This window comes from Perognathus longimembris, chromosome 17 (assembly GCF_023159225.1).
Source record: "Perognathus longimembris pacificus isolate PPM17 chromosome 17, ASM2315922v1, whole genome shotgun sequence".
NCBI lineage: Eukaryota > Metazoa > Chordata > Mammalia > Rodentia > Heteromyidae > Perognathus > Perognathus longimembris.
In genome coordinates this window covers 55,629,747-55,648,244 of record NC_063177.1, presented here as the reverse complement: position 1 = coordinate 55,648,244, position 18,498 = coordinate 55,629,747, and the positions used below count along the sequence as shown (strand labels likewise).

The 18,498-nt window shown below is 74.5% G+C and overlaps 3 protein-coding genes across 3 annotated transcripts in view; 2 read left to right on the top strand and 1 right to left on the bottom strand.

Moving 5' to 3' along the window:
* The first annotated feature begins 678 nt into the window (after positions 1-678).
* Positions 679-7,864, top strand: Faap100 (FA core complex associated protein 100). Its single transcript, XM_048366762.1, is given in 10 exon segments — positions 679-864; positions 960-1,078; positions 1,411-2,366; positions 3,165-3,321; positions 3,801-4,455; positions 4,457-4,571; positions 5,166-5,302; positions 6,116-6,232; positions 7,516-7,602; positions 7,731-7,864. Coding segments are annotated over 10 exon segments (2,640 nt in total). The 5' UTR covers positions 679-699; the 3' UTR covers positions 7,863-7,864.
* Positions 7,865-9,175: 1,311 nt separating this feature from the next.
* Fscn2 (fascin actin-bundling protein 2, retinal) lies at positions 9,176-14,509 on the bottom strand. The gene is made up of 5 exons (XM_048367351.1): positions 13,652-14,509; positions 11,409-11,565; positions 10,914-11,035; positions 9,710-9,877; positions 9,176-9,437 (listed from the first exon to the last, which is right to left on the bottom strand). The coding sequence occupies exons 1-5, from the start codon at positions 14,475-14,477 to the stop codon at positions 9,232-9,234; spliced, it is 1,479 nt and encodes a 492-aa protein (XP_048223308.1). The 5' UTR covers positions 14,478-14,509; the 3' UTR covers positions 9,176-9,231.
* A 16-nt stretch (positions 14,510-14,525) lies between these two features.
* LOC125366323 (basic proline-rich protein-like) overlaps positions 14,526-18,498 on the top strand; it is an 11,610-nt gene continuing 7,637 nt past the window's right edge. Inside the window, exons 1-2 of the mRNA XM_048366911.1 lie at positions 14,526-15,078; positions 16,384-16,809. Of these exons, the coding sequence (XP_048222868.1) occupies positions 14,526-15,078; positions 16,384-16,809 (979 nt within the window). The remainder of the gene's footprint in view (positions 15,079-16,383; positions 16,810-18,498) is intronic.

The following is an 18,498-nucleotide window of genomic DNA, read 5'->3' as shown; positions in this document are numbered from 1 at the left end:
TGGCTTACACCCTCCACCCCGAGTCCAGCCCCTGACAGCGTCCCTCCGGAGCGGGGCGGGCCGCCCTCGGGCTTCCCGAGTTCCACGGCCAACACGCTGGCCCGCGGTCCACTTGGGTCAGCCGAGCGTGGCCCTGCTAGGCTGCTGGGGCTCCCACGCGGCCCCGCCCGCGCCCCGGGCCCGCCTCCGGATTGGTCCCCCGATCCTCCAGGCCGGCCCCGCCCGCGCCCCAGGCCCGCCTGCGGATCGGTCCGCCCACTCCTGACCGGCCCCGCCACGCCCCAGGCTCGCCTGCGGATCGGCCCGCCCACTCCTGACCGGCCCCCGCCCACGCCCCAGGCTCGCCTGCGGATCGGCCCGCCCACTCCTGCCCGGCCCCGCCCACGCCCCAGGCTCGCCTGCGGATCGGCCCGCCCACTCCTGCCCGGCCCCGCCCACGCCCCAGGCTCGCCTGCGGATCGGCCCGCCCACTCCTGCCCGGCCCCGCCCACGCCCCAGGCCCGCCTGCAGATCGGCCCGCCCACTCCTGCCCGCCTCCGGGTCGGCCCCGCCCACTCCTGCCCGCCTCCGGATTGGCGCCTCGGGCCCGCCCCCGCGCCGGCCCCGCCCCCGCTGCGCGGGTTTACGGCGGCGGCCGCGCGGCGCGGTGGGCGGTCGTAATCCACCCGCGGCGGCCCCGCCCCGCCCGCCGCCCTCACGATGGCGGACGCCGCTCGGCGCGTGAACTACCTGGCTGGCTTCTCTTGCCCGCTCGGGGGCCTGGCAGCGGGCAAGCCCCGCGTGCTGTGCCACGAGGCGGAGGTCTTCGTGTCCACCGGCAGCGAGTTCGTCTACGTGTACGACCAGGAGGGCGGGCTGCTGACCGTGAGCGCGGGGCCGCGGGGCCGCGGGCGGGCGGCGGGGCGGGCGGCGGGGGCGCGCCGGGCGGGCTGGACCTGACCCCCGCTCCCGGCGCCCAGGCCGTGTACCAGTTTCCGGACCAGGTGTGGCACCTGCAGCTGCTGGCCCTCCGCAGGGCGCTCTACGTGCTGTGCGCCCGGAAGGGCGTCTACTGCCTGTCGGTGGAGCCCGGGAGCCGGTGAGGGGGGGCGTGGCCGCGCGGCGCGGGGTCCCGGGGGCGGGCGGGCCCGTCGCGGATCCCCAGCACCTGGACGCGGGGCGGCTGCGCCTCCCTGGTCTCCCGCTGCAGCCCGGTGCTCGCCCAGGTGGCGCGGTCTGGGGCGCGGAGCGGCTCCCCGGCCGCCTCCTGTCCCGCCGCGGGTGTGCCGGGCCGTCTGTGGCAGGGGGGTGCGGGGGGGACGGAGGGTCACCGGAGGGACCCCCGGGAGCCGCGCCCCCTCTGCCCCGCCTGCGTCAGGCAGACGGTGGTGAGCACTTCGGGTCCTGACTACACCTCCATTGTTCCCGCAGCGCCGCCAGCCAGCCCCGCGAGGACGGGCGCGGTGGGGAGCTCCCCTACCCCGTCGTCCCTGTGGGCCCCGAGGCCTGTGTTCTCCCGGACCCGGAGCTCTGTGCCTTCGCCGCGCTGGATGACGTGCTGGTCACCCTGGCGCAGGGCCCCGCCCAGTGGAAGATGCAGCTGTTTGAGCGCCCTGGCCCCGGGGAGGACTCCCTGCCGGCGGGCCTGATTGGAGAGGTGGAGTTGTCCACCTGCAACCCCCCAGGTGGGGTCCCGGAGAAGCCTGCGGCTCCCCGCTTCCTGCCGGTGCTGTGCTGCGCCTCCCCACCGGGCGCCAGGGGTCCTCACGGGTGCCCCCAGGGCTGCGGGGGCTTCGTGCTGAAGGAAGCTCTCTTTGGGCTACTCTTTGGAGCCGATGCCACCCTCTTGGAGTCACCCGTGATCCTCTGTGGCCTTCCGGATGGCCAGCTCTGCTGTGTGGTCCTCAAGGCCCTGGTTACCTCCAGGTTGGCCCCTGGTGACCCAAAAGCCCTCGTCAAGATCCTCCATCACCTAGAGGAGCCTGTTGTTTTCATCGGGGCCTTGAAGACAGAGCTCCTGGCCGAGGAGGCCGAGGAAGCGGCACTGCCCGACGAGGCGGTGCGCGCGGACTGCCTGGTGGCCCTTGGTCACGACGGCCGGGCGTTGGCCGTCAGAGCCGGCTGGAACGAGTCTGGGAGTTTGGTGCCAGAGCTTCGAGAGTATTGGCTCCCAGGGCCCATGCTCTGTGCCGCTTGTGGCGCGGGTAGCCACATGTATCTCAGCACTCCCTCGGGCCTCTGTGTGGTGGACCTGGCTCCAGGAAGTGCCCCCGAGGGCCCCCAGAAGCCCCACACGGACCTGGGAGGCCTGCCCCATGAACTGTGTCCAGCCAGCTTGAGCATCTGCAGCGTCCTCGCGCTCTCGGTGTCCCCTGGGACACCTGCAGGTACACACCGCTGCTTAGCCGTGAAAACCGAAGCCTCCGGGCGAGGCTCCCTCTCTGTGCTCTTCCCTGAGCCGCTCTGGCCGCTCCTTAGCTGGCCAGCGTAGTATAGGCTCGGCCTCACCGGCGTGGCCTGCCACGTGGCTCGCTGCCGCCTGGGGGTCAAGGGGCGGCTGCGTGCGCGGCCTTCCGGGGCTGGGGCCCGGCTCCCACGGCAGCCAGGAGCAGCTCGTCTCCCTCAGCAGGCCTGAAACCAGGTCAGGCTGACGCTTCCCGTGGTGTGCAGGGCCGAGGCGCTCCAGCCGCGTCTGCGTGACGCGGGGCCGAGGGGAGGCTGCGTTCCCGGCGGGGTGGTCGGAGCACACGCCAACATGTCTGCCGAGCCACACGCTTGCTGGGGGAGGCGCTTTGAAGAGAAAGGCCGCGGGGTGGGGGGGAGCTCGGTCCCCCACCGCGGTAGAGTGGGGGCGGGGTCTGCGGACTGCTCGCGGTCCAGGAGCTGGGGAGGAGGAGGAGGTGCGGAAGGGAGCCCAGGGAGGACCCGTGCGCAGGGATGGGGCTCCGAGCTCAGAGTGGCCTTGCTCCGGGTGCCCCGGTGAAGGATGAGCCGCGTCCTCGCTTAGCCCCGCTGTCCAATCCGTTTCCCACCACGGCGCCGCCTCCGTGCTGACGTTGCACCTCGGAGGCCCTTCCAAGTGTGTGCGAGGCCAGTGGGGGGCCCCTGGGGCTCCCCTCCGGCACTGCCCGGGCCTTCCACCCCGGGCAAGCCTGCTGACCGGCTGTGTGTCTGCCGTCAATCAGGGGGCGTGGAGCTCCTGGCCCTGTCTGCCAAAGGCCGCCTGATGAGCTGCAGCCTGGACCCCAACTCCGAGAAAACCAGCCCGGCCAGGATGACCGTGGCCAACGCGGGCCGGAAGATTAAGGAGCTGCTGTCTGGCATCGGGGACGTCTCTGAGAGGTGAGCGGCGGCTTCCGCGCGAGGAGGGGGTCGGGCTGCGTGTGTGCGAGGCGGTGTCCCGGGCTGGGCGGTCTTCGGTGGCGGCGGTGGTCTTCGTGCCCATCCGCCTGCCTTGGCTCCGTGGAGAGCCCAAAGGGCCGCGGGGAAGGTCAGGGGAGAGAGGCCTCCTCCCCGACTGGACAGGCGTCTTCCCCGGCGTCTCCTGCTCCGCCCGTGCCTCTCCCCCGAGGCCGGGGCCACCGCGCTCCATGAGCAAAGGTGCTGGCCACACGGACAGCGCGACCGCGCGCCGCAGCTCGCCTGCCTTCCGCCCCGCCCCGTGGCCACGGTGCCCGCCACGCCGCCATCCCCGCAGAGTGCCGCCAGCCACAGAGGGAAGAGGGCGCCGGGCACAGCGGCGGCGGCCCGAGCAGGGGCGGCCGGCGTGAGCGGCGGGCCGGCGGGCCCCCGCCCCTGAGCGCCGCCTCCGCTCCCCGCAGGGTGTCTTTCCTGAAGAAGGCCGTGGACCAGCGGAACAAGGCCCTGACGAGCCTCAACGAGGCCATGAACGTCAGCTGCGCGCTGCTGTCGAGCCGCGAGGGCCCCCGGCCCATCTCCTGCAGCACCGCCGCCGCGTGGAGCGGCCTGCCGCCGCGGGACGTGCTGACGGCCACCTGCCTGCTGGAGAACAGCAGCTGCTTCAGCCTGGAGCGGGGCTGGACCCTGTGCGTCCAGGTGCTGGCCAGCTCCTCCGCCTTAGACCTGGGGGCGCCCGGCGCGGCCGTCACCTACGCCATCCCCGTGGACAGGCTGGGCCCCGGCAGCCGGCGGGAGGTGACCCTGCCCCTGGGCCCCAGTGAGAGCGGCGAGTTTGAGCTGCCCGTGACCGTGTCCTGCACGCTCTTCTACAGCCTCCGAGAGGTGGTCGGCGGGGCCCTGGCCCCCCCGGACCCCCTGGAGGGGCCCCACCCCGACCTGCTCCCCGAGCAGGAGGGCATCTGCCTGCCTCTGAGCCAGCACACGGTGGACATGCTCCAGTGCCTGCGCTTCCCCGGCCTGGCCTCGCCCGGCGCGCAGGCGCCCTGCCCGCCCGGCCCCGCCCGCGACCCCGTGGACGCCTTCCTGGACACCTGCCAGTCGCCGGGGCGGCGGTGGCGGCAGCGCGCCCTCCGGCCCCGCCTCCCTGCGGGCCAAGTACCTGCCCCCGTCCTCGGCGTCCATCCGGGCGTCGGCCGAGCTGCTCAGGGCCGCCCTGGAGGGGGGGCACGCAGGTGGGTGGCTCTGCCCGGCCCTCTGGAAGCGCGCGTGCACGCGGCTCGGCCTGGGGCCCGCGGCCCTCGGGGTGCTGCCGGGGTCTTGTGTTACGTTGTCCCGCCATTGTTCCTCCTAACAACCGTGTGGAGCACGACCGGGGCACAAGCAGACACCGCTGGGGAGCAGCCCCGCGGCCCCGGCCCCGCGTGGGGGCCGCCGGTGTTCCCGGGGCCCCTCTGCGCTCCGGGTCTGCGCGTTGTGTCCGGCCTCGCTCCACCCTGCCGCGCGGGCGTCCGGTGGTGTCTGGGCCGGGTCGCGCACACGGACGGTGACCCCAGCCGTGCCCGGCAAGTTCCACCCGGGCCCCACGGCGCCGCCGGTCCGCGCTGCCGCCCTCGCAGCGGAGCCTCCCGCCGGGCTCACGGGGCGGCGGCGCCCCCGGGCGCCTGCGTCCTCCCCACTGCCCACCTTCCCCTCCGAGGCGTCCGGCCGGGCAGGGCTGGGGCCTGCCGGGCACGCGGCGGGTGCCCTGGGAGGGAAGGCGCGGGAGTGGCCGCGCGTGCCCCCCCGCCCCCGCCCGGCTCAGGCGCCCGGCCGCACCTCTTCCCCAGGTGTGCCCCTGTGCAGCGCCACGCTGCAGTGGCTCCTCGCCGGGAACGCCGCCGCGGACGTCATCCGGGCCCGCGCGCTGTCTTCTGTCCAGGGAGTGGCCCCAGGCGGCACTGACATCCGCCTCATCGTCTGCGAGGCAAGACGGGGGGCTGTCCACCTGCCCTTCGGGAGAGCGGCCTCGGCAGCCCTCGGGGGCCCCCGGGGCTCCCGGCCCGGCCCCCTCTGTCCCCCTCAGGGGCGGCCGGCCTGCTGGGCCACCAGAGCGCCAGGCCAGGTGGAAACTCCTGCAGCCCTGGGACTCAGGCCCAGGCAGACAGATCTGATAGAGCCTTATCCCCCACTGGGCAGCAGAAAGAACGGCCAGGCGCCAGGGACTCGCGCCTGGAACCCTAGCTATTCCCGAGGCTGAGACCCGAGGGTCGCGGTTCAAAGCCAGCCCAGGCAGCCACGTCCACGAGACTCCTATCTCCAATAACCTACCAAAGAAAGCCAGACTTGGAGCCACGGTTCAAGTGGTCGAGCACTAGCCTGGAGTAAAAGCAGCTCAGGGACAGCGCCCAGTCCTGAGTTCGAGCCCCAGGACCGGCACACAGCCGGCAGAGGGGGTCTGGCCCTAAGGACTGGCCTGAAGCTGAGGGCAGGGACAGATGGGTCCCGGAAGCAGCCTCTCCCGGCCTGACCCCTGACTGTACCCGCCGGCGGGGAGGCCCCGGCCCACGGCCCGGGGGGGTGGGCGGCGCCCGCCTGAGGGCCAGGATGAACTCCAAGCCCCGGCACCCCAGGCTTGAGCCCCACCCCCACTTCCAGCTCTGGGCCGGGTAATTGGAGATGCGTGTTCCAGTTGGGTCTTCCCCAGGCGGGCTTCAACCCACGCCCCTGAGCCCTCCGCCTCCGTGAGCCGCGGGCGCCCACTTCCTCCGCCGGCCCTGAGGCCCCCCGTGTGTTGCAGGTGGCCGTGACTGACCTGAGCCCCGCGGGGCCTATCCAGGCTGTGGAGATCCAGGTGGAGAGCTCCTCCCTGGCCGACATGTGCAGGGCGCACCACGCCATCATTGGGCGCATGCAGGTACCGCGACCGGCACGGCCCGGGGAGGCTCCGGGAGGGTGTGGGCAGCGGCCCGGGCCGGGGGGGCCGGCCAGGCCGCCTCCCGCCCCGCACCCGGCCCCCGCGGCCTCCCGTGGGGCTGGCAGCTTTGCACGTCCTCAGCCGAGCGTGGCACGGCCCCAGGACAAGGGGGTGCCCGGGGGCCCTGGGGGGTGAGAATGAGTCCTTTCCCTTTGGTGCTGGGAAGTGCCACCTCGCCCACTGGCACCCAGCAGGGCGTCGCCCTGGCCCCTGCGGTCACGTCCAGTGAGCATGGCCCTCCGTCGCTGTCACCCCCAACATCGGGATCTGCAGGGTAGCTGCTGCCAGGGTCCCCCAGCACGTGACTTTGGCAGCCACCTGGCCCCATGCGGTGACCCACTGTGATTCCAGAGTTCACCCCACGTAGTGGTGTGGCCGGGCCACGGGGCAGAGGGGGCGCTCGAGCCCCCTCGGGGAGACTCGAGGCGCTGCCTGTAGGCTCTGCCCACCCGTCTCCTCAGGGAAGGGACAAGTCCCTTGGCCGCAAGTGTCACATTTGAGGTACTGGGTTAGGGTTGCACTGTGACTCTAGGGACGCTGTGGGCTGTTGTTGGCTGGGGGGGGACGGGTATCAGCAGGTCCATGTCGCGGGAGCCCTTGTGGCTTTGTGGTGGGGTCGGCAGGCGTAGAGCACCCTGCAATCTGCACCTGTCGCGGCTCGTCCAGGCCTGCCCAGCGGTGCCGCCTGGGCTCTTGGTGGGCACTTGCCCTCGGGGGCAGCTTTACCGCAGGGCCCTTGCTTGTCCCCGACGAGGGCTGCCCGGGGCCTTGCTGGGGGGACTCGTTGAGTATTTTGCTGCCTTTGGGAAGCAGAGGTTGGTGCCCTGCCAAGGGAGTGAGCAAGTGGGCAGCACGGTCCCCTCCTCGTGAGGGACCGGCCCGGAGGGGGGCCGGTGAGAGCCCCCCCAGCCCCCCACCCCATGCCCCACACCAGTGGTCTGGGCCAGAGGCGGACAGCAGGGGGTAGATTCAGCTGTGAGCACAAAAAGTTCTCTGGGAACGAATGGAGGGACAGCGCCGACTAGAACAGCATCTGCGTGCCGGAGGGGCTGGGGTGCGTTTCTGAGGAGGAAGGCCCCGGAGGGCACTGCGTGGCAAAGCCGCAGGGGCGAGGGGGTTCTCCCGGGGCCGGCGGTGGGAAGCGGTGCCTGTCCTGAGGGCTGCGGGCAGGAATCTGCGGAGGGGGGCCGCCCCAGCGCCTGCCCCCCCCCCCGTGTCCCCAGGCGATGGTCATGGAGCAAGCTGCACGGGGCTCCAGCCCGCCGGACCTCCGCATGCAGTACCTGCACCAGATCCACGCCAACCACGAGGTGAGTCCCGGGCCCGTGGGCGCCGGCGGCCGGGGCCGTGGGCTGGGGGGCCGGGGGGGGTCCCCGTGTCGAGCCACACGGCCGGCGTGCAAGCCTGTGGGTGCCTGAGCCGCTCACGCCGCCCCCAGGCCCTGCTGCGGGAGGTGCAGGCGCTGCGAGACCGGCTGTGCACCGAGGACGAGGCCAGCTCCTGCGCCACGGCCCAGCGGCTCCTGCAGGTCTACAAGCAGCTGCGCAACCCCAGCCTCGTCCTGCTCTGACCGCGGCGGGGCCGCGCGCCCGCCGGCCAACGAGTGCGGGGGCGGCGGGGACCCCCCCCCCGCGGCTGCGCCCCTCCCCCCCCCCGCGGCAGCTGCTTACCAGACCCCCTCCCCCGAGCCCCACTCTCCTCCCCCCATGACGGGCGTGGACCCCCGGCCCCGTTCCCACCACCCTCCCCGAGCCCCCGCTGCCCCGCTGGGGGCCCCCGGACCAAAGCACAACGACCGGGTGACGGCCCCCGCGTGCCCGGGGCCGGGGCTGCGCCCCGCACTGTGTGCTGTTTTCAGGGTCGCGGGTGGGCGCAGCCCGGGCCCCGGCCTCCCTGCGCAGCCGCGCTCGCTGCCGCTGCCGGTGCTGTTTCTTGGGGGGCGCGGCTGACCCTGTCCCGTGAGCGGGCGCCTTCTGTGTGGCGGGCAGGCGCGGCCAGGTGCTTTGCTGACAGGCGACCTTTCCACTGAGCTCCTCATCTTGGCTGTTTGCTGTCGTTTTTTACCCCCCTCCGCCCCCGGCTCTCCCCACCTGCCCACCTTCTCCTTGGTCCTAGGGCCGGAGGCCCAGCGCTGCGGACTGGGGGGCTGAGGAAGTGCCCCCCCCCCCGAAGCGACTGCTGGCTGCCGCTGGCTAGGCTGGGTCCTGTTCTTCCCTGGCCTCCCCGGCCCTGGAGGAGCCGGGGGCCCTGACCTTGGGGAAAGGCGCGTCCCCGGCGGTGCTGGCTTCTGCCTGTCACGTCCCCTGCTGGACGCCAGGGGCTGCAGGGGCCCAGCCTGGACCCCAGGGGCCACAGCAGGCCTGGCGAGCCGGAGCTGCGCCGCCGGCCCGGACAGTGGGGGAGCCCATCGAGGGGCTCCGTGCTCGGCACACGGAGCAGTGGAATCAAAGCCACTGCTGTGCCAGCCAGGGCCCCGCCTCGCGCAGCGCAGCCTGGTGCCCCGGGACCTGACCCTGGTCTCACGCGTGGTCCCGGGCCTCTGGAGAGCCGGGGACCACGGGTCCCCCAGCGGGGGGCCCATTCCCGGCTTCTCCCTCGCCCCCTCAGAGCCCGCCCTCCACGAAGACCAGAGGCAGCCGCGGGCGGGGTGTCCCCTGCGGCCTCCACCGGGGCGGGTGTCCCCCGCCGCGCCCTCCCGCGGTGGCCGGGTCCCTCATCCCCCGACACGCACAATGCGCGGTGGAGCCTGGGGTTCCGGGGTGCGTCCGGACCCCCACCCCGCGTCCCGCGCGCCCCCAAGCAGCATCCAGAGCCCTGATCAGGCGGCTACCGAGGTGCACGGTTTAATGCGGGCCGCGGAGCTCGGTGCCCCCCCCCCGGTGCTCGCGGGGCTCGGTGCCCCCCCCGGTGCCCGCGGGGCTCGGCGCCCGCGGCCGCCCTCAGTACTCCCAGAGCGCGGCGCCCGCGGGCGCGTCGGCGTCGGCCCGCAGCAGCCCCGAGGCGCCGCCGCGCAGGTACTTCCCGCTGCCCGCGCGGATGGCCAGGCGCCCGCGCTCGCGGAACTCGAAGAGGAAGTCCTCCGCCAGCTCGCCGTCGCTGCACACGCTGCCGTGGCTGCCCGTGTACCAGAACCCGCCGCCGAGGCCTGCGGGGCGGGGTCGACGGGCAGGGGCGGGGTCGGCGGGCGGGCGGGGCGGGGGGGGGACGGGGCTCCCCTGCCCAGCACCCCGTGCGCCCCTGCCGACCCTGTGCGCCGCCCACCCCGCCGGCCCCGCATCCCGTGAGCCCGCGCGCCCCCCGCCGGCCCCGCATCTCGTGCGCCCCCTCGCCGCCCCGCGCGCCCCCGCCGGCCCCGCACCCCGTGCGCCCCCGCGCCCCGCGCGCCCCCCGCCGGCCCCGCACCCCGCGCCCGCGCACCTCGGATGTGGTAGGCGCCGTCGCGGAAGCCCAGGCGGAACACGTCGTAGACGGAGCGGTTGGTGTCCAGCTGGTTGGAGCCGCGGCGCTGGCAGACGAAGCCGTCCAGGCCGCGGAGCACCAGCAGCGGCCGGTTGATGAGCTTGAGGACGAACTCCTCGTCCGCGCCTGCCGGGGGAGGGCGCCCTGAGCCCCGCCGCGCCGCCTCCACGGCTCCCGAGCCCGGCCCCGGCCTCCTCCCCCGCTGCTCCCGGGCGGCTCGGCGGGAGAGGGCTCTGCGCGGAGCCGCCCAGCGCGGCGCCCACCTCCAGCCCCACGGCCCCCCCAGCGCGGCGCCCACCTCCAGCCCCGCGGCCCGCCCAGCGCGGCGCCCACCTCCAGCCCCACGGCCCCCCCAGCGCGGCGCCCACCTCCAGCCCCGCGGCCCGCCCAGCGCGGCGCCCACCTCCAGCCCCACGGCCCCCCCAGCGCGGCGCCCACCTCCAGCCCCGCGGCCCGCCCAGCGCGGCGCCCACCTCCAGCCCCACGGCCCCCCCAGCGCGGCGCCCACCTCCAGCCCCGCGGCCCGCCCAGCGCGGCGCCCACCTCCAGCCCCACGGCCCCCCCCAGCGCGGCGCCCACCTCCAGCCCCGCGGCCCCCCCAGCGCGGCGCCCACCTCCAGCCCCGCGGCCCGCCCAGCGCGGCGCCCACCTCCAGCCCCGCGGCCCGCCCAGCGCGGCGCCCACCTCCAGCCCCGCGGCCCGCCCAGCGCGGCGCCCACCTCCAGCCCCGCGGCCCCCAGGTCTCACCCCAACCCCCCAGTGCGGTGCCCACCTCCAGCCCCGCGGCCCCCCCCAGCGCGGCGCCCACCTCCAGCCCCGCGGCCCCCAGGTCTCACCCCAACCCCCCAGTGCGGTGCCCACCTCCAGCCCCGCGGCCCCCCCCAGCGCGGCGCCCACCTCCAGCCCCGCGGCCCCCCCAGCGCGGCGCCCACCTCCAGCCCCACGGCCCCCAGGTCTCACCCCAACCCCCCAGCGCGGCGCCCACCTCCAGCCCCACGGCCCCCAGGTCTCACCCCAACCCCCCAGCGCGGCGCCCACCTCCAGCCCCGCGGCCCCCCCAGCGCGGCACCCACCTCCAGCCCCACGGCCCCCGGGTCTCACCCCGGCCCCCCCACACACACCCAGCAGCGCCCACCTCCAGCCCCGCAGCCCCGGCACTCACCCACAAAGTCACTGGTGGCCGCCAGCTGCCCGTTTTTCTTCATGCACACATAGCGCCCATTGCTGGCCTTGAGGGCCACCCTGCGGCCTCGCCATTCCATCTCAAACAGGGTGCTGGCGGAGCTGCAGGAGACGCAAGGCGCCCGGCCCGTTCCTCTCGGGGGTCGGGAGGGAAGGACCGGCACCAGCCCACCACCTTTCACAGCCGCCCCGCCCCAGCGCGGTCGTGCTTGTTTATGGCTGGCTGTGGGGCCGGAGCGCCGTCCCCCAGCCCCTCTGTGCTCAGGGCCAGTGCTCTACCCCTCCAGCCACAGCCCCGTTTCCGGCCTGCCCCGCTTGGCTTGGCCCCAGGATCCTCAAAGCTCAGCCTCCCGAGGAGCTAGGCCTCCCCGTGGGGGCCGCGGTGGCGGCCGGGGCCGGGGCGTGGCGCGCGTGGCAGGGGCGCTGGGGCGCGTGGTGAGCGAGGGCGGAGGTGGAGGAAAGCAGGTGCACTCACACTTGCGTAGCTGTGGCCTGAATGCCGCCGTGGGCGACCAGGGCCCAGTAGCCCCCCGTGCTGGAGTAGAAGGTGCATTTCTTGGTCTGCGGGTCAGTCTGCATCAGGAAGGTCTCATGGTCCAGTGCTTCGTCCTGGTTGGCTGAGACGTTGACCCCTGGGGAGGGAAGATGGGAAAGCCAAGCCTGGCGTCTCACCCAGGGCTCTGCGCCCCAGCTCGGCTTTCAGGGGGGCAGGAGGCGGCCACACCCCCAGGCCAGCCCCAGGGGTTCCCCACCCGGCGCCCCACAGCCAGGCCTTCCGGGCCTGTGGAGCCCCCTGCGTGCTCCTCAGCTCTTCCTGCCTTCCTGCCTCTTCTAATTCACCCCTGCGCTGCTCGGTGGGCACAGTGGGGTCTCCAGCCCGTGCAGGGCCCGGGAGGCGCTGCCCACCCACGCGGGGGGAGCTCAGCCGCGGGTGGGGCTCTGGCTGAGAAGGGCCTGGGGGGACGAGGGGGTCCGGGCTCGGGCTGGGAGAAGCAGCAATTCTGTGCACTCGCTCGGGGTCTCCCCCTACATGGATTCTGGGTCCTCCTGTATCCATTTCCATGACCACTGGCTCCTCTAAGGTCCTGAAAGGTTACAGAGCTCTCAGGGGCTCCAGGTACGTTCAGCTACAGGCGTAGCAGGTAAAGGGGGCGCAGAGCCCCATAAAAAAGCCTGAGAGGGGGGCTACGTCCAACCCTCTCCCCACCAAGGTCATCAGGAAATGACCTTTCACCTGCTTCCAGAAGGGGGGCTCGGTGTCCTCACTGTGGTGTCTCCTTTGCCCTGCCTCCGCCTCGGCCACCATCCCGAGCTGGGTGGGCAGCTGTTCATCCCTGCACTGGCCGGGCCGGACCCAGGTGGGCGGCAGGGGTCCAGGCGGGCTGCCCCACACTCGGGGGGGGGGCAGCTTCCTGCTGGGCGCAAGGGCAGAGCCCCTGCCCGCCCGGCTCCCAGAGGGGAGGGGGCTCGAGGCGGGCGGGGCTCTGCGGGCGTCTAGAGAACCGGCCTGACGGTGGCGGCCTCCCCCCCCCCCCCCCCCGCCGGCTTCACCCCTCTGCCCTGTGCTGCCTTGTGAGGCGTGAAGGGAGACATTTTCTTACTGAGAAGCCACAGTGCACTTCAGATTCCAGGTCAAAGCCAGAAACCCTGGTGGGCTGGGCCACCAGCCTGGGCCTTACTAGGGAGGCTGGGAGGTGAAGCACGCACCACCGGCTGGGCCCCCCCCCCCGCCATCCCCAGGGGGGAGGGCCGCTAGGGTTCTCCATCAAAGGGACTGGGGCACCCCCCTTCCTCCGGCAGCACGGTCTGTTTGCTGCATGTGGGTCATGATGAGATGCAGCACACAGCCAACACCCTGCCGGGGGGCGGCCTACATTCCAGTCCCCCCCCACCTCCACCCACACTGCCACCCCGTCCACCATCATCACCCTCCTCCCCTCCAGCCCTTTGAGAATTGCATAAAGCCACGTCTGATGCCTTCTTTGCCCACCAGTATCCCTGCGCGCCCACTTGCAGCCCAGCCCTAGCACCTGGCCATGTGCCAGGCCGTACGCAGGAGGTGAGGGACACCCTCGCTGTGAGCCCGACGGCGGGCCCGGGGCCCCCGGGGAGCGGCCGGGCTCCCCCGGGCCAGGGCTCTAGGCCCGGACAGACTCGGGTCCCCAGGGCACCTGCGCGGGCCGGGCGCCTCCCGCCACGTCGCTTTGCCTGACCCCAGGGCCCAGGTCGGGGGGTGCCCGGTGGCCTGGGCGGGGCCCTTGGGACAGCGGTCCCGTCCCCCCACCGAGGACCCCGAGCTGTGGACGGGGCCGCCCAGGCCTGGGCCCACGCGCACCGCAGGTAACCGAGCCCACGGGGCTCCGCGAGTCGGGCGTGCTGAGGGCACCCCCACTCCACTCCCGCGGTCCCCTGGCTCTGCCCGGGCCCTCCTGGGCCGTGGAAGGGGGGGGCCCCGAAGCCCGGGCTTCCCGCCTAAGCCCAGCACCCCACGGGGCCCTACATGGCGGCTGCCTCGCCTCACCCGGCTCCCGGGCCGGAGACACCTCCGTGCCGCACGCCCAGAGAGGCCGGTCCCCCCGGGCTCCGATCCAAAGCCTCCGGGCCTCCGCAGGCCCCCAGAGCCGCCGGCCCGGGCGCGGGCACACGCGCCCCTCTTGGCCACGCGCGCAGCCCGGTCGGGGACGCGCGGGGGGGGGGGGTCACCCTCAGCGGCCCTACCTTGCCGCACGGAGACGTAGCGGCGGTTGGCGGCCAGCAGCACCACCTGCGGGGGGCTGGCCTCCAGGTCGAAGAGCTCGTCGTGGCCGGGCCGCGTGTTCCGGCCGGCCTTGAGCGTGCCGGCGGGCCCCACCGGGGCCAGGTAGCGGCCGTCGCAGTCCTTGAAGGCCAGCTTGCCGGCCTTGAGCTCGAGCGTGTAGCAGGCGCGGGCCTCGGGCTCCCGCACCAGCCGGCCGTCGCTGCGCAGGTAGCGGCTGTCGCAGGACTGCAGGCAGTAGCGCCGGCCGCGGAAGAGCAGCGTGAGCAGCGCGGCCACGCCCCAGGGCACGTCGCCCTCGGCCGCCAGCTCGTCCTCCCGCGCGCACAGGTGCACGTAGCGCCGCCGGCCCACGCTGCGCAGGTGGGCCTGCGGGTGGATGGCCAGGTGCACCGTCCACAGCTCGGCCGCCGACACGGCCGTGGCGAAGCAGGACAGCCGGTCCTCCGTGCCGCCGAAGAAGCGGCCGTGCGGCTGGGACCGCAGCGCCCAGCGCCCGTCGGGCTGGGGCAGGACCAGGAAGCGGCAGTCGGGGCCCGGGCGCTCCGCCTCGCAGGCCACGCGGCCGTCCTCCCCCGCCGACAGGTAGCGGCCCAGGTGGGTGCTCCGCAGCAGCACGGCCGGGCCCTGGCCGGGGTCGGGCTCCAGCACCCAGGTCTGCTTCCTCTTGAGGCCGGGCGCCGAGGCGTTCACCTTGAAGCCGAAGCTCTCCGCCGTCAGGTAGCGGTCCGCGTCGTTGAGGAGCCCGAACTGGATCCTGAGCACCTGGTGCAGGCCGTTGGTGGGCATCCTCGGGCCGGCCCGCGCCCCCAGGCCCCCGGAGGCCCGGCCGGCGTCATGGGCCCGCGGCGCCCGGGCCGGTCTCGCGTGGCCGGCGGGAGGGCGGGCGAGCGCGCCCCGGGCTCAGGGGCGGCGGCCGACGCGCCTGCCCCCCAGCTTGGGTTTCAGCGGCTCCTGGAGCGCAGGGGCCAAAGCCGGGGCGCCGGGGGCTGCGGCGGGGCCGGCCGCTTCCTCGCCCGCCTCCCCCGTCGCCGCTGGGGCCCCGGGCGGGAGGCCTACACCCCGCCGCGCGGCCCTCGCCCCTCTCCACCCCGCCGCCTCCTGCCCGCCACTCCAGGGGCCCGCGGACCCCGGGGCCCGGCCTCCATCAGACCCGCGCGCACGGCAGCTTCCCGGGTAGAAGCCGCCGCCCAATGGAAAACTCGCAGCGGCCCGGTAACCGGATCACCGCCCTCCGCCCCCCGCGGCGCCGGGCCCTCGGCCGGATCCGGTTACTGCTTCTCTGACTCCTGCTGCCAGGAGCCCGCGGGGCCCCCTCCCCAGCAGCCCGGAGCCCCCGCCCCGCGGCCCCTGCCCCCCTTGGCTCTGACCTCAGGCTGCGGCCCTGGGGGTGGCCCCTGGCCTCTGGACAGGGAGGGGCGGGAGGCTGCGAGTTCCAGGCCCGGGACCCCTCGGCCCTGAGCAGCTGAGAGTGCGCCTGTCCAGGACTGGGTGTGCGCGAATTGCTCCCACAGCGGAAGAAAAGGGCCCCCTGGGCCGCGGTGGGCCTGCTCAGCGTGGGCCTGGGGCTGGGGCTGGGCCTGGGCCTGAGCTGGGGCTGAGCTGGGGCTGGGCCTGGGCCTGAGCTGGGGCTGGGGCTGGGGCTGAGGCTGGGCCTGAGCTGGGGCTGAGGCTGGGCCTGAGCTGGGGCTGGGGCTGAGGCTGGGCCTGAGCTGGGGCTGGGGCTGAGGCTGGGCCTGAGCTGGGGCTGGGGCTGAGGCTGAGGCTGGGGCTGGGCCTGAGCTGGGGCTGAGGCTGGGGCTGAGGCTGGGGCTGAGGCTGGGCCTGAGCTGGGGCTGAGGCTGGGCCTGAGCTGGGGCTGGGCCTGAGCTGGGGCTGGGGCTGGGCCTGAGCTGGGGCTGGGCCTGAGCTGGGCCTGGGGCTGGGCCTGAGCTGGGGCTGGGCCTGAGCTGGGGCTGAGCTGGGGCTGGGGCTGAGGCTGGGGCTGGGGCTGAGGCTGGGGCTGGGCCTGAGCTGGGGCTGAGGCTGGGCCTGAGCTGGGGCTGGGCCTGGGGCTGAGCTGGGGCTGAGGCTGGGCCTGAGCTGGGGCTGGGCCTGAGCTGGGGCTGGGCCTGAGCTGGGCCTGGGGCTGGGCCTGAGCTGGGGCTGGGCCTGAGCTGGGGCTGGGGCTGGGGCTGAGCTGGGGCTGGGGCTGAGGCTGGGGCTGGGGCTGAGGCTGGGGCTGGGCCTGAGCTGGGGCTGGGGCTGAGCTGGGGCTGGGCCTGGGGCTGAGGCTGGGGCTGGGGCTGAGGCTGGGGCTGAGGCTGGGCCTGGGGCTGGGGCTGGGGCTGAGGCTGGGGCTGGGGCTGGGGCTGAGGCTGGGGCTGGGGCTGAGGCTGGGGCTGGGCCTGAGCTGGGGCCAGGGCTGGGCCTGGGGCTCGGGCCCCGCCCTTCTCTGAAGGAGGCTCAGGGTAATCGGCGCTCCGACGGCTCCCAGTGGGCTTTCCAGGCCGCCATGAGGGGCCCACCGTGGCTGCTCAGATCGCCAGGCAACAGGCCTGACGGGCCACGCGGGGCGCAGTCTGCCCTTAGGCCTCCGGTGGAGGCGTGGGACCAGCAGGCCGAGGTGCCCGGAGCTCACCATGCTTGGGTCCCGGCCGGTGGGAACTCCCAGCCTGAAGTGCGCCCTTGGGGGGGCTTCGGTGTGTCTGTGCAGCCCTGCCTGCCCGCCGGGGTCCTGCACCTGCCTCGGCGGCTGAGAGCCAAGCCGGGAAACCCGAGCTGCCCACGCTGGGCGCGTGCCAGACTCAGTGTCCTCTGCCTCGTCAGAGCACAGGGCCTGCAGGACAAGGGCCCACGGGGCCGCGTCCAGCCCTGCCCTGCCCCTCTGCCCAGGGGGATGTGTCCAGTTTGGGGCGCGGGCTGGGGTTCAGCTCCCCTGCCGGCCGCTTCCGCCCCTGTGGCCGGAACGGCGAGGAGGCAGCCAGGCCGGTGCCAGGCCCTGCCCGGGAGCTGGCGCTGGGTGGATGCCGCCCCCCGTGCCCCCTCGGGACCCCCAGCCCAGCCCCCTCCGAGGGCCCACGCTTCCGTCTCCCACCAGGGTCTGGGGGCCGGGCCCCGCGGGTGCGCGCCCGCCCCAGGGGTGGGCACTAGCCCCGAGCCGGGCTGCACAGGAACCAGGCTGTCTGTTCCTCTGACTGGCACGGCCTGGCGCCGGCAGGGGGCTGGCAGGGAACCCGGCCACCACGCACGACGCACCCCGGCTCCGGGGGCCTCTCGGGGCGGAGCCAGGGCAGCGCTTTGTCAGCCACACTGGGACTTGAACTCAGGACTGCCTGCTTGCGAGGTAAGCACTCTACCACTTAGGCCGTACCCTGGGCCCTTTGGGCCCCTCGGCGCTGGGGCCCCGGGGGGCTCCTGGGGGGAGGCGGGTGGAACAGGCTGCTTGAGCTGGGCCTCCATCCCCCCGCCCAGGTTGGGGCGCGGCGGTCTGGTCTGCTGAGTCGGGGTGCCCATGACGGGCGTGGGGAGCCTGGTTTCTGCGGCGCATGCAGAGCCGGCCCGGCCCCTGGAGACGCTTTCCTGGACCCCAGCGCACAGCTTCCTCAGGGTGCTGGGTGCCGGCTCCCCCAGGCTGCTCCCGGGAGACGCAGAGCCACCGCCACTGGAGGAGCCCAGGAGCCCCGCTCGCCTGGCCCGCCCCGGCATCTGCCGGCCCGAGGGGAGGCTGCGGGGGGGGCGCTGAGGGTGACCCCGGCCCGAGGGGAGGCTGCGGGGGGGCGCTGAGGGTGACCCCGGCCCGAGGGGAGGCTGCGGGGGGGGCGCTGAGGGTGACCCCGGCCCGAGGGGAGGCTGCGGGGGGGCGCTGAGGGTGACCCCGGCCCGAGGGGAGGCTGTGGGGGGGCGCTGAGGGTGACCCCGGCCGGGCGAGGCTGTGGGGGGGCGCTGAGGGTGACCCCGGCCGGGCGAGGCTGTGGGGGGGCGCTGAGGGTGACCCCGGCCGGGCGAGGCTGTGGGGGGGCGCTGAGGGTGACCCCGGCTGGGCGAGGCTGTGGGGGGCGCTGAGGGTGACCCCGGCTGGGCAAGGCTGTGGGGGGGCGCTGAGGGTGACCCCGGCCCGAGGGGAGGCTGCGGGGGGCCTCTGAGGGTGACCCCGGCCGTCCGAGAGGCAGCCACGGCCTCCCCCACAGCCCCCAGCCGGCTCCGCTTCAATGAAGAGCTGGCCGGGGCGGGCAGGGCGCCCCGAGGCTCGTAGGACACGGCTGTGGCAGGGGCCCAGGGGTGACCCCGGCACCCCTCAGAGGCCGGCGGCTGCGCAGGGCGCTGGGGGACCTCATGAAGTTTTCATGGCGGAGCGCGGCTCCTGGCGGTTCTGTTTACACGCGGCGAGTGGGCGCGGCCCTCTCGCTGGGCCGGGGCGGGCGGGCTGGGCTTGCAGGCGGGTTTAGGGTGACAGGCTCCCTTCTGCAAGGCGGGGGGGGGGGGGCTCAGGGCTGGAGCGCAGTGTGGGCTTCTTCCCACCGGCCCGCCCTGCCCCGCCGCCCGCCGCGCACCGGCTGGCTTTCCTCCCCAGCGGCCGGAGCTCAGGTTCAAGGCCCTGCGCCTCGACGTCTAGAACTGCACGAGGACAAAGCCACAAGCCTCTCAAGACGCCTCGTCCTGGCTCTTTTCTCCCCCTCCAGCAGGTGTAGCAGGTGCTGTTTTTTTGCACTTAGAATTTTTTCTTGGGGCTGGGAACATGGCTTAGAGGCAGAGTGCCTGCCTCGTATACATGAAGCCCTGGGTTCAATTCCCCAGCACCACATATACAGAAAAGGCCAGAGGTGGCGCT

Excerpts from the sequence above, each read along its gene's own strand:
- Fscn2 (XM_048367351.1), bottom strand. The coding sequence starts at position 14,477 with ATGCCCACCAACGGCCTGCACCAGGTGCTCAGGATCCAGTTCGGGCTC. Across the intron at positions 11,566-13,651 it reads CTACGTCTCCGTGCGGCAAG|GGGTCAACGTCTCAGCCAAC; the intron begins GTAGGGCCGCTG and ends TTCCCTCCCCAG. Across the intron at positions 9,878-10,913 it reads GGCCACCAGTGACTTTGTGG|GCGCGGACGAGGAGTTCGTC; the intron begins GTGAGTGCCGGG and ends CTCCCCCGGCAG.